At 45.5% G+C, this 14,125-nt stretch overlaps 1 protein-coding gene across 3 annotated transcripts in view; it reads left to right on the top strand.

Moving 5' to 3' along the window:
- NCMAP (non-compact myelin associated protein) overlaps positions 1–14,125 on the top strand; it is a 41,755-nt gene that overhangs the window by 24,471 nt on the left and 3,159 nt on the right. For 2 of the 3 annotated variants that reach the window (XM_087446558.1, XM_087446559.1), the window contains 2 exons: positions 8,299–8,387; positions 11,669–11,753. In XM_087446558.1, the coding sequence (XP_087302684.1) occupies positions 8,299–8,387; positions 11,669–11,753 (174 nt within the window). Of the gene's footprint in view, positions 1–8,298; positions 8,388–11,629; positions 11,754–14,125 lie in introns of all 3 variants that reach the window. The other variant, XM_087446557.1, reaches the window with a different exon arrangement.

The following is a 14,125-nucleotide window of genomic DNA, read 5'->3' as shown; positions in this document are numbered from 1 at the left end:
TTAGCCCTCCTCCCTCCCCCCTGAAAGAAAGATTCTTGAAGGAAACAATTCCATTTCTCATTCTCTTTGTCTGAGCTCTTGGGACGTGATCCCCCTCAGCCCTTCTTTGAATCCTCTCAGTGCTCTGTACGTGGTGGGTGCTGGTTGAATGAGTGACAGGGCAATGGGCAGAAGAACAGGTGAAAGGATGAATGTGCGTGCACTGGATGGGTGGGTGGGTGCGTGAGTGGACGAGAGGATGAAAGGATGGGTGGATAAATGAAAGAGAAAATGTGCTTCCTAATTTCTGGGAACCAACCACAAGAAACATGTATTCAGTGTGTAATTGTGTACGGCCCCAAGTTCAGGGGAGCGTTAAGCCAATTCAGACACCCACCTTTGGGAGTTGTGACAAACAATGGGACAGAGCCAAGCTGACAGGGCAGACGGGGAAGGGGGAGGTGATGTGGAACCCAACAGGAATGGAGAGTGTGAGAGAGAGCCACTTAAGATTCAGACAGGGGCCGGCCCCGTGGCGTAGTGGTTAAGTGTGCGCGCTCCGCTGCTGGCAGCCCGGGTTCGGCTCCTGGGCACGCACCGACGCACCACTTGTCAGGCCATGCTGTGGTGGCGTCCCATATAAAGTGGAGGAAGATGGGCAGAGATGTTAGACCAGGGCCAATCTTCCTCAGCAAAAAGAGGAGGATTGGCATGGATGTTAGCTCAGGGCTGATCTTCCTCACACACACACACACACAAAAAGATTCAGGCAGACATGGGTTACTATGTGCCCCACAGTGTTTGAAGGTTCGTTCCTAAGGATCTAGTATGCACTGCTGCTGCCGAGCCAGAACTCTTCTGTAGAGTTCTCGGTTTGTTCTAGTCTCGCCTGCCTTCCAGGAAGGATTCCTGCCTTCCAGCAGGAATTGCACACTTTGACTTCCTCTCCTAACATCCCCCGAGTCAATATCTATAAGGAAGGATGAACTTTTGGAAGACACTCGTTCCTGAGTTAAGCTATGAATGGCTGTTCTGTGCAATAGAACCACAGATTGGAAAGGGCCTTGGAGATCATCTCCAAACAGGGCCATTTTACAGATGGGAAAACCAAGGTCCAGAGAGGGGAGAGGACTTTCCAAAGTCATGTGGCAATGAGTGGCATGTGGGAACTCTGGTCTCCTGATTCTCACCCCATGTTGTAAACCTATGGCTTGCTCTTCCTCTGCCGCCCAGCGGCCCCCATGCCCTACCGGTCCCATTAGGATTTCTGCATCCCTGGGAGAGGTTTCACTATTTCCTCTGTCTCTGCCCTCAGTGGAGATGGAGGAGGTTGAACTCTCCAGAAGTTCTGGTGAATCCCTCCTCAAATCCCCTCCTTGGGACACCACGCTTAATGGCTGGCTCCCTGACCTCCCTGTTCATACCTGAGTTCGACCTAATGCAGCAAACACTGGACCAGGTGGAGAACTGGGAGCTCAAGCTTCAAGAAGAGCAGGAAGAACACAGACTGGGGACAGAAGGGAAAGGAAGAGAGGGCCTGCAAACTGACACTTACCAATTTACCCACCATCCACCAGGCACCAACCCCACGAGATAGGCAGTGTTAGCCCCGCTTTACAAATGAAAACACTGAGGCCTAGAGAAGTGGCTCAGCTTACAGAGCTGGTCAGTGGTGAGGCCAAGATTGAAATCCAGGTCTACCTGACCCCAAAGCCCTGCTGGCTGTGAGCTCCTTGACCCCATGCTTTACCACAATACCATCGAGAATTCTCAGGAGCCACCCAGGAAGAGCCAGAATTGCTCTCCTGAGGACCCAAATCAACAAGGTCAAGGCTAGCGGGGATCATTGCAAAGCCTGCACTTCAGTTCAAAAAGACATTTGCACAAGAGCGTAATGGAGACCTGGTTAAAGGACAGCAGCTCATCTAACATTGTCACCATTCCTAATGCGCTTGCCATCGCCTTGTATTTCCATGGCACTTTGCAGTTGAGAAAGCCCTTTCACTACCAATCTTAGGGCTTTGATTGACCGTAAACAAGCATAAGAATAAGTCTGAAAAGGGTTCAGGGTATATCAACAGGGTGTGTACGAGCACTGTGCTGTGGCTGCCTGTAAAGCTAATGAGCTTTTTGTTTGCATTCACCCAGCGTAATAGCAATCGATTTTGTGCACAGCCACTGTGCTAAATATATTACATATTTTATCTCATTTAATTCTCACAACAACCCTGTGGAGTTTATAATTCCATTTTACAGGTCAGAAAACTAAGAAGTGAAGAAGGTTGACCAAGGTCACACAGCTAGTAAATAGTAGAATTCAGGCTCAGGTCTGATAAGTATCAAGAAAAGTGTCATTCTGGACATTGCAGGCCCCCTCTGCAGTCGTGTCCGGTTTGGGGGGCTGTGTTTAAGGGAGACATTGACACGTAGAGAAATGAGAGACCCATGAGGGACACCATCACCCTAAAGATTGTTTGAAGGAGCTGAGAATATTTATCCTGGAGAAGAAAATCATCAGAGAACACACAATTGCTGTTTTCAAGTTCAGAAATCTCCTCTACTTAGAAACAGGTTGGGTTCACGGGACATTTAACATTTTCAACCATTTGTTGGTTAGGTTCAAAGGGGCATACCGTAGCCAACTGCTATCGCCACCTATTGGTGGGAGGTAAAAATGATGTGCTAATGTCAGCCCCCATAGCTGTTCCATCCATGAAAGTTTGAGTTTAACTTTTTATTCATAGAAGTGCTTTTATTTTTTTTATTATTTTTTTTTAAGAAACTTCTTTTTTGTTGTTGTTTTTTGTGTGTGTGTGTGTGTGTGTGTGTGTGTGAGGAAGATCAGCCCTGAGCTAACATCCATGCTAATCCTCCTCTTTTTGCTGAGGAAGACCGGCTCTGAGCTAACATCTATTGCCAATCCTCCTCCTTTTTGTTTTCCCCGAAGCCCCAGTAGATAGCTATATGTCATAGTTGCACAACCTTCTAGTTGCTGTATGTGGGACGTGGCCTCAGCATGGCCGGAGAAGCAGTGCATCGGTGTGCGCCCTGGATCCGAACCCTGGGCCGCCAATAGCAGAGCACGCGCACTCAACCGCTAATCCACTGGGCCAGCCCATGTAGAAGTGCTTTTAAACCTGACACAGGTTGTCCTGTGTAAGAAGTAGCAGATTACCTTTGTGGGAAGAGCATTAGGACCCATGGGTGAAAATTACAAGGAGTGAGATTTTGGTTCCACCATGAAGGTTAATTTTCTGATAAAACATCCCCAGAACTCAAGGGTCTGCTTGGGAGTAGTGAGGTTCATGTCTGTGGAAGAGACTAAGTCCTGCTGAATCTCCCATCTCTCAGGCGATTGGGAGAAATCAATCCCAATGTTTTGGTGGGTCGAGGGCATTCCTGGGTTACCTACTCTGAGTTATGGTTGGCCATTTGAGTAGGGGTCGGCCAGGGTTGGTTTGTAGTGTCTTTGTTGTCTTATCCAGGGAGGACCTTTTAGGCCAGGCCAGAGGGAAGGAGGGTACCCCTGGGGCAGGGCAGTGGGGGAGATATTTTGGACGGGTGGGATCTGGCAACATTTATCTTCTAGATATGGCTTTTGCACTTGACCAAGGGATAGTCAGAGGGGCGCTCGGTGAGTAAACAGTCATGACCCTCCATCACTTCCCAAACTGACCTCCCACACAGGGATACTTGTAAACAACCCAAGGGAACAACAGCTCCTTATAGATTCTGTAAATGTGATTAAGGCTCTGCTGAAGACAGAGGTTCAGAGTGTGGCCAAGGGCAGGGACCAGTCAGGTGGGACTAGTCGAGGGCAAAGGCTCTAGCTCTCTCTGCTGAGCCCCAGCCTGTGTGGGTTATCTCATCAAAGCCCTACATTGATTTGGGTCCTGGGTGCTAGGTTGTTTGTACCTTATGCATTCACTGGGAGGCAATCTGATAAGGGTTTATGGAGAAGAGGCTGTGAAATAGGACAGACTCTGGCTTAAATCCTAGCACGGCTACATATTAGCCTTGTGAGCTTAGATTGATTTCTTCTTTGCTCTGCCTCAGTTTCTTCATCTGTAGAATGGGTACCATGATTGCAGTCTCCTTACCAGATAGGCATGAGGATTAAATGAGACCTCCCACATAAAGCACTGAGTGCCGTGCCTGGCACATAGTATATTATTATTACTATTATTAAATTAACTTCTGTCAGTGAAAACCAGCCTCACCCTCCCTATACTTTCCCTCCTTTTCCATGGCCATGGACCCTGGTCACAGGCACATTTGATGCTGCAATACCCCTGCTGGTCCTCACTTGGTTAACAAGAATCGCCAGGGGCCCACGCATGAAAGCACCCACATCCTTGGCCGTCGATGTTCCACCAGCCTCCCTCCCACCTTCTCTGGTGGGGCAGGAACAGAGATGTAATTGAGAGCCCTCAGTCCCGAGGTGAAGCAAGCTGTGCTCTGGGATTGCTCACTGTTCTCTCAGAAAGAAGAGTAGCTGGGTCCATCTGAAAGAGGGTCGCGCCTGGAACTCAGCTCCCAGGAGGTCACCCTGAAGGACCTGCAGAGGAGCCTGTGTCCTGGTGGCCTTAGGCGGCTGGTTTACTGGTCAGTGTGTGTGTGTGCATATTTCTGTAGTAACTGGTCATGGGTCCCCAAGAGGTGTCCAGAGGCAAGGGGTACGGTGGGAAGGACACAGGCCTTAAAGTTTGCGAGGCCAGCTTCCGGGCTGGATGCGCATGGAAAGTTAGCTTTAGATCCCCAAGTCTCGGGTTCTCATTTGAAACAAGAGGAGGGGAAACCTATTTTACATGGCATTTGCTAATTAAATCAGAGCGTGGATTAAACATGTCCGGCACAAGGTCTTGGCATGTGGCAGGCACTTGGATGGTGGCTTCTATCGTTTTTGTGCTTGTTGGTGTTGTGGGGGATGTGTCCACGGGTAGGGTTCAGCTTATCCAGGAATTATGCTATGTCTCTCTCACTAAGTGACCCTTGATCAGCGGCCACCTATTTGCCTGTCTTCCGTTTTTAAAAGAAATTGTGAGAAGGCATTATTGGCAAGTCTTCTCAGCTTGATATTGGTAGAGATAGAAGTAGGGGTTTAGGCAAATGCATAAAACCTTTATGTGCTGGGATGGGGAACGTGTGTGGGCAGGTTTCTCTCCTTGGGAGTGGGAGTAGGGGGTGGGGGGTTGGGGAAGACTTGCATTCCAAATTCTCATAATGTCTCATCATTTCTGTAGAAAGAATTTTTTCTTGTTTTGTACTCCAGATTCACCTGTCTCTAACTTCGTTCAGCAAATATTTACTAATAACCACTCTAGTACTAAGAGCTACCATTTACTGAGCACTTAAAAGCACTTTCCATACTTAACCTCTAACCCTCAGCTCCTTTGAGAAAAAGCTGCCTCATTTTACAAACGAGCAAACCCAACTGGGAGAAATTCCATTACTCACTCAAGTATTTCCCCTGGCGGAGGTGAGAGGACCAGACACTTTATCTGGGGGAGGTAGAAGCACATGAAAGAGAACCCGAGGCAGCCTCTACCCTCCAGGACCGGACAGTGAATGTGGCGAGTTAACTCCAGGCGAAGCAAGTGAGACACATGGTGTGGTGGTGTTTCTTTGCAGAGCGCTCCTGTGGGGTGTAGAAGACAGAATGGCTAATTCTGTCTGGGTGGGAGTCGTCCTGGGGGTGACTGAGCTGTCTCGAAGGATGTGTTCATTTTGGAAGGGGAGCGGGCAGGGGAGCGTGGCCAACCCAGGCCTGTTTATGGCTGTCTGGAGACGGAAGCCCAGCCAGGAAGAAAAGGTGGCCGGTATGGGGAGGTCAGGCAGAGCCATGCGGGGCTCCTTGAGGGAACCTTCCTCAGGAAGAGAGGACATACAAGAGCTGGGGGTTTTAGGCAGGGCCCCAAGGCTTAAAGAAGGGCAGAGAAAGCGAAGGCAGAGCCCATCCTACGGATCAACGGGGCCTGGCCACAGAGGGTCATTCTGAGGCTGAGGCCCCCATGGGGTGGGCAGGGTGGGCACAGCCACCAGAGCCCCCAGCCTGGGTGCAGAAGACCTGACCCCAATGGAGGGGTGCTGACGCCTGTTTCCATCAGGAGCTGGGAGGGTGGGGTCGCTGCAGCCCAGAGGTGGGGAGTCTCGGGAGAGGCCCACTGTGGGGACCTGGAGAGGCCAAAGCCTGGGGCAGCCAAGACCAGGAATGCCGGGGGCGGGTGGAGTGGCCCGTTGTCACAGCAGTTTGGCAGAGGTTGGTGCGAGGAGCCAAGGGGCTGGAAACAGAGGGTGGAAACAGCCTGTGAAGGGCTTTCACTGCCAGATGTAGAAGTGTGGGCACTGGGGAGGTAATTGTTTTTGAGCCCAAGAATGCCATGGTCAAACCTACAGTCTCTTTCTCACTAGAATGTGAGCTTCTGGAGGCAAGGAGTTTGTCTTTCATTTCACTAATGTACTTTTCACTAGCGTATTTATTTAATAAATATGTAGAACCACAATATATACAATGTTTATGGATATACACAATGTTTATGGGTATGTAGATATATAGTAAACTTTTTAAAACTTTGATGAAAAGAATACACACTAATGGCCAAGGTAGTGGTGACTTTGAGGGAGGGAGGAAATGGGATTGAAATAAGATAGAAAAGGAACTTTAACTGAGTCTGACGCTTTTTTTTTTAATAAGGAAGGACTGAAGAAAACATGATTGTAAACAGTTGTTCAATCTGAGTGATGGGTACATGGGCTCCTATTATATTACTCTTCATAATTAAAAAATATTTCTTACTTTTAAGAAGAAAACAAATTCACACACACATATTTTATTAGATGTATCAAATATCTCTTCTCCAGAAGATGGAGCGACCTCAGTGAGGCCTTATAGCTTCTTAGGATTACAGATAGGCCTGGATAATTCTCTTGGTAGAGAACCTTCGCAGGCCTCCAGATTGTCAGCAGCTGTAGCCAACGTGCTGCTCTGATGGAGAGAAGCCAAGCCTGGTTTGTTTCCCTTCTTTTCTTGATGCCTGTAGTTCAGAGCAATTATTTATAATCTCATTGTGCTTAGAATATAATTCTTGGGGGAGGATCTCAACCCTTGTTTCTGGTGGCATGATGTCGTATTAACGGCATACCTCCTGGCTCACTCCTCAAGGGTAAGATTATGGGATTGTGGGTTTTGATTCCTACTTGTGTCAGGGAAAGAAGATATACTGTGCACTCAGAGAATATGTTTGAGTCCAAGCTCCACATCTTCCTAGCTGTGTGACTTTGGTCGATTCACTCAACCACTCTGAGCCTCAGTTTGCTAAGCAGCAAAATGTGATGACTGAGAGGATTAGATGAGCTGATAGAGTGTGTGGAGGCACCGATGACAGAGCCTGGTGCACCATAGATGCTCAACCCGCATTAACTCTCTTCCCATTGAGGGTCTTGTGCAACCTGACCTTTGTTCTCTCCCCTCCCACCCGCAACCATGCTCATCCTTCAAGGCCCATTGAAATTTATCTCCTCCTTAAAATCATTCTTCATAACTCAATAGCTCATGCCACTGACTGCTTAATAATCATAGTTGATTTTTTCATCTGATTATTTTTTTTTTGCCTCCTTAGATGGTAAAGCTTTTGAAAGCAGGAACACCATTTCAGGCATCATTAAGGGGTGGTGCAAGTCCCACTAGCATGGGTATTAATTTCTGCTAGGTAAACGTGGGGCTCCACATAGCTTTGGGGGCTTCAGTTTCATCAGTAAAATGGCAATAATAACCCCCCTCAGTTTCTAGAAGATCCATTGAGACAATTTCTGGAAAACATAGTTAGGAGGAGTTTAATAAATATTGTTGAATGACTTTAACTTGCTTTGAAAAATGAAGTTCTTTACAAATGTCAGACGTTATTTTTGTGTGTGTGTGAGGAAGATCAGCCCTGAGCTAACATCCATGCCAATCCTCCTCTTTTTTTTGCTGAGGAAGACTGGCCCTGGGCTAACATCTCTGCCTATCTTCCTCCACTTTATATGGGACGCCGCCACAGCATGGCTTGACAAGCGATGTGTTGGTGCGCGCCCGGGATCCGAACCTGGGCCGCCAGCAGCGGAGCGTGCGCACTTAACTGCTACACCATGGGCCAGCCCCAGACATTACTTTTAATTCCCCCTAGTATATGGTAGAAGCCCTTGTATTTACTCGCTGCTAAGAGAAACCACGTGCTTAAATATTCTCCAGTCGTCCAGATGAAGACCAAAAGAGGCCTCATATAGGGATTACAAAGCTTCCTCTAGTTTTAAACAAAATTTTCTCTTTGTTCTCACCAGGATCGAGATGACCACAGCCACCCCTTTGGGGGGGACCACCTTCTTCTCATTGAATGTGACCACCAGAGGAGAAGATTTCCTGTACAAGAGTAAGGTCAACTTGGCTTGGCAGCCAGGGGAGGGATGGCGGGACAAGTACCGTGGTCAGCTGCTGGTGTTGAGGTCGAGAGTATGGGCACGGAAGACAGAGTGCCTGGGTCTCAGTCTCAGTTCTGCCACTTGCCAACTGCATGACCTCAGCACGTGACTTCACTGCTCTGTGCCTGTTTTATCATCTATAAGATGGGGATGTTAGTAAAGCTACCACACAACACGTCAGGTGTCAAGACTAAGAGATAATCCATGTAAAGAGCTTGGAGGGGCTGGCCCTGTGGCCTAGTGGTTAAGTTCAGTGCGCATCACTTCAGTGGCCCAGGTTTGGTGGCCAACCTGTGGCAGTCACTCACATACAAAATAGAGGAAGATTGGCACAGATGTTAGCTCAGGGCCAATCTTCCTCAGCAAAAAAAAAAAAAAGTACCTAATGATTATTACTATTACTATTATTTTCATTAGGAAGTTTTGGGGTCTAGAGGGCAATGGGAATTTGACTCTCTTGTAAGATGTCCCTAAATGAGTCACCTTAAAATGTAGCTACTTTCAGGACCGGCCCCATGGCGTAGCAGTTAAGCGCACACACTCCTCTGCTGGCGGCCTGGGTTTGGATCCCAGGCGCGCACCGACGCACCGCTTGTCAAGCCATGCTGTGGTGGCGTCCCATATAAAGGCAGGAAGATGGGCACAGATGTTAGCCCAAGGCCAGTCTTCCTCAGCAAAAAGAGGAGGATTGGCATGGATGTTAGCTCAGGGCTGATCTTCCTCAAAAAAATAAAATAGAATGTAGCTACTTTCATACTATGTTTGTAAGGCAAACACATCCCATCAATTTACAAAGGAGTAAATGAATGTAGGTGAGAAGAGTTAGTCCTGTAGAGACATTTGCCAGGAACAAGGGGTCCCCAGAAGGAAAAATTTGAGGACTACTCTTCAGAGAACCAATTGATTGTATTAGGGGAAGTCTGGGTCCATTTTAGTCATTTCAGTTGATTTGGTATATACCTCTGCAAATGGACCAGGCCTCCTGACACCTGTGGAGGGCTCCCCCAGTGATACACCGCTCCAGGCCGGGGTACTGGCAGGAAGCTGGATTAATGGCAGGATGTGTCTCTTCTGTGGATAGGGTCCCGCACGTTAGCCTGCTGCTTGCTGGGTGGGGAGACCTGGAGAGGCCTGCTGAGTATGTCTCAAAACAGTTCTGAAGAGAAATGCGGAATAGACAGAAACACTGTCAACAAGATGGGACTAATTCTGTCTTCATTTAACTAAAAGTAATGCTTCTCACCTAGGTGATTTTGCCCCTGTAGATAGGGTTACCAGATTTAGCAAATAAAAATACAAGACACGCAGTTAGATTTGAATTTAAGATAAACGATCATTTTTTAGTATAAGGATGTGCCATGCAATATTTGAGACATACTAATAAATTATTCATTATTTGTCATAAATTCTAATTTAAACAGGTATCCTGTACTTTATCCCACAACCTGACCACCAGGGGACATTTGGAAATGTCTGGAGACATTTTTGGTTATCACAACGTTGGGGGAGGGGAGGAGAAGTGCTCCTGGCATGGGTAGAGGCCAGGGATGCTGCTAAAAATCCTACAAGGTACAGGACAGTCCCCACAACAAAGAATGATCCAGACAAGGTTGTGAAAAACCTGCGTGAAAGTATCATCACTGGACTCCCCAGGAAGGAAAGAAACACAAGTTACTCCATGATGGATTCCCTACCCATTCCTACTTTTCCTCCCAGTCTTTCTTTCTATGAATGTTTGCACATAGTTGTTTTTTTTTTTAATAGACCTTTTTTAAAAGCATTGTATAATTCAAAAAGTGCACAAATCAAAAGTGCACAGCTGGATGAATTTTCACAAAATGAACACATCTGTGTAACCTGTCTCTGGATCAGGAAACAGACCACCACCAGTATCCCAGAATTCTCAGTGCCTGTTGCAATCACTATTCCCCCGCCCTCACCCCAGGGAACACACTTGTTCTGACTTCTACCACCAGAGATTAGTTCTGCCTGGTTTTGAACTTTCAGTGAATGGAATCATACCGTACATACTCTTTTACTCAGCATTATGTTTGTGTGTACATATTTTAACGGTTGCACTGTAATGTGTATATATGTAGATATGGGTGTGTATATAATATATTCTATTTTCTACACATCATTTAAATTACAGTATAATATTTCATAGGATAATTGGGCCATACCTTGTGGAACCATTCCCATATTTAGAATATAAATAATGTTGTAATAAACATCTTCGTTCATACAGCTTTTTCTGTATTTAGGATTATTCCCTAATAAACTCCCCAGAATCAAATAGGTTGGTTTAAAGTGTGAACCTTTAATGGTTCTTGATATTTTCAATGTCACTTCTGCCAAGGATGTTGATCTTGAACCTAAAATTAGAGTTAGACATTGGGATTGGGAGCTGATACTGAAATTAGAATCTGAGATATTAAGCTATAAGGACATTCATCATAGCCTTGTTTTTGATAGTGTAAAATTGAAAATAACATAAATATCCTCAATAGGGAATTGGTAAACAAATTATGGCCCAACCAAACAATGGCATACTATACAGCCATCAAAAGTCGTGAAGAAAAATGTGTGATTACATGGAAAGATGATTAAGATATTGTTATAAAATGGTATATGGAACATGGTTCCATTTTTATCAAGTGCATATTTTTCCATATTTATGAATATTTCCTTAAGATGGATTTTCAGGCATAGGATTAATAAATTATTCAGAAAAGATGGATAGTTAATATGCATATATGCATATACATGATTATATTGGTGAACGTATATATGTGAAGATGATCAGTGGTTCTTGGGGCAAGGAGGTCATTATCCTCCCCTTCCCTTTTTTTGCTTGTATTTATATTTTCAGAATTAACTACAGAAGTCACATATTACTTTTGTATTATCATAAAGAGGGAAGGATGTTTTGCTTGCTTGTTTCACAAGAGAAGTTTGAAGGTTGGGGCTGATGAGAACAGGACTGGGCCTAAGGCAGAATTTTGGCAGATGATGTGCTAAGGACATGGCCCTCCAAGCCTGGTTGGAGGTAGAGGTGCACTGCCACTCTAGATGGGACTCTGTCCTCTGTTGGGACACTGCATTCTCTCCTCCTCCCCCAGCCCCAGTGGGGATATCCGGTGCCACAGTAGGGGTCCGTCTCTCAGTCTCTAAATGCTTCTCTGCATTTCAGTCTGCGCATCTGCCATCTCCACTCCTGTCCTCCTCGTAGGTTCCGGAGCCATCGTTGCTGCCATTGTGGTGGTTGTCATCATCATCTTCACTGTGGTTCTAATCCTGCTGAAGATCTACAACAGGTACGGGATGCCCTGGGCTTTGGACGGTCTGGTCCCTTCAGTAATGTCAGAATGAAAGGGAACTAACATTTGTGGGTGCCTGTCATGTGCTCAGCTGTATCCATGAGTCTGTCATCAAATGCTCTAACCTTTGGTGGGTCCTTTATTTGTGTGTGAGGAAGATCAGCCCTGAGCTAACATCCATGCCAATCCTCCTATTTTTGCTGAGTAAGATTGGCCCTGGGCTAACATCTGTGCCCATTTTCCTCTACTTTATATGTGGGGTGCCTGGCACAGCATGACTTGATGAGTGGTGTGTAGGTCCACGCCTGGGATCCGAACCTGCGAACCCTGGGCCGCCGAAGCAGAGCGCACGAACTTAACCGCTACGCCACCGGCCCTGGTGGGTCCTTTTTTGATATCTGTTCTGCTGTAGGAACATCACAGTGACCAAATATTTTTGTATTTGGAGAAATAGTTTTTAAATATAATAGTGATAATGACAATGATAATGGCCTTGAGCACGGTGGTAAACAAGTGTATGTAATTTACAGACAATAGAGGAATGTTTCAATCCTTTTCTCTTGGGGAGCCCTCTGCTAGTTGTATTGAATGTATTTCAGGTGACAAATATTGGAATGCACATACCCCCAGCTCCACTTTCTGGGACCAAATAAGAAGAAATAAAATCGTAAAATGTGATAGCATAAGGAATAAATATTGTGTTATCACCTTCTGTGTTAGCACCTCTAAGTCACAACTTTGCTAGGAGGTTATTCTTTTCAGGGGAGAAATCAAAATAAAAAGACTATAAATACAAAAACTATAAATACAACCATATCACAGAAGACTTAGAAACCATTAAGAAAAAGGATATCTTAGAACTGTGTGTATTGATGAGGAAAGCTGTTTCCAATATATGATAGAAGTTTACAAAATAACATGTACATTATGATCCTACAGGATTATACACACACCTAAGGAATGTTCAAATGACACACAGCAATGTGTTAACAACCAGTGTGTCTGCACGATGGGATTACTAGTTGGTTAGTTGGTTGGTTAGTTTTTGTAGGGGCAGGGGATGTGCTTCTTTATTTTTTAGAAGTAAACATGCATTGTTTCTATAGTAATATTAATATTATTTATAAAGGTAGCTAACGTATATTGATCTCTTACTATGTGCCAGGCATGGTTCTAAGCTCCTCACATGTGTCAACTCATTTCATCCCGACAACAACCCCACAAGGTGGGAACTTCTATATCCCCAATTTTATGGGTGTAAAACGGCACAGAAAGATTAAGTAACATGCCCAAGGTCGCGCAGCCCTCGTTGGCAGAGTTGAGAGTCAAAGCCAGTCCATCTGGTTTCAAAGAAAATAAATACTCCCATCACTACCTATAATAATAATAATAATAATGATAATAATAATAACATTTAATGAATTATTTTTAAAAATCTTTGGGGTATTACAATTTGAGTCCATCCCAAACATGGGATCAAACCACGTCTGCCCTTTATTCCTCTCCATCATTGCTGGAGCTCCGAGCCTCTTTTGTAGGTTGTAATTTGGATAGAGACTCACTCACCCGTCCTGTTTACCATGATGCCTGGGCTGGGAATTGAGAAATCTGGGTTCAGTCATTGGTCTGTCAAAAGCAGGCCAGTCATTTAACCTCTCTGTGCCTCAATTTTGTCATCTTGAAAATGGAAGAGCCACCAAGTGTGATAATTGTGTTATGGTTACATGGAGGATGCCCTTGTTTTTAGGAGTATTGAGGGGTGAAGTGGCCTGATGTCTGCAGCTAACTCACAAATGGTTCATGATTTAAAAAAAACTCTGGGGGCCAGACTGGTGGTGCAGCAGTTAAGTGTGCGCACTCCACTTTGGCGGTCCGGGGTTCGCAGGTTCAGGTCCCGGGCGCGGACCGACACACCGCTTGTCAAGCCACACTGTGGCGGCATCCCATATGAAGTGGAGGAAGATGGGCACAGATGTTAGCCCAGGGCCAGTCTTCCTCAGCAAAAAAAGAGGAGGATTGGCAAGAGATGTTAGCTCAGGGCTGATCTTCCTCACAAAAAAAATAAAAATAAAAATAAAACTCTGTGTGTGTGTATGTGTGTGTGTGTAAGTGGAGAAAGAGAGAGGGAAAAAAGCCAACGTGGCAAATTGTTAACAATCGGTGAATTGTTCGGTGAAGGGTATTTGGGTATTAATTGTACTACTCCTGCAACTTTTCTGAGGACTTGAAATTTTAAAAAAAGAATTATGATAGGTCACCAAGATGAAGTCTCATGTAGACATTAGTGTTAATGATTGTTGTTAGTTATTGAATTTAATGGCATATGAAACAAAAGGATTTTAGTTTTAAGTACATTCTCTCCTCAACTA

The sequence above is a fragment of the Ceratotherium simum genome, chromosome 22 (assembly GCF_057802395.1).
Source record: "Ceratotherium simum simum isolate JZ-2026a chromosome 22, ASM5780239v1, whole genome shotgun sequence".
In the NCBI taxonomy this organism is placed as follows: Eukaryota; Metazoa; Chordata; class Mammalia; order Perissodactyla; family Rhinocerotidae; genus Ceratotherium; species Ceratotherium simum.
The sequence above is the reverse complement of the archived record's forward strand: the minus strand, read 5'-3'. Positions and strand labels throughout refer to the sequence as shown.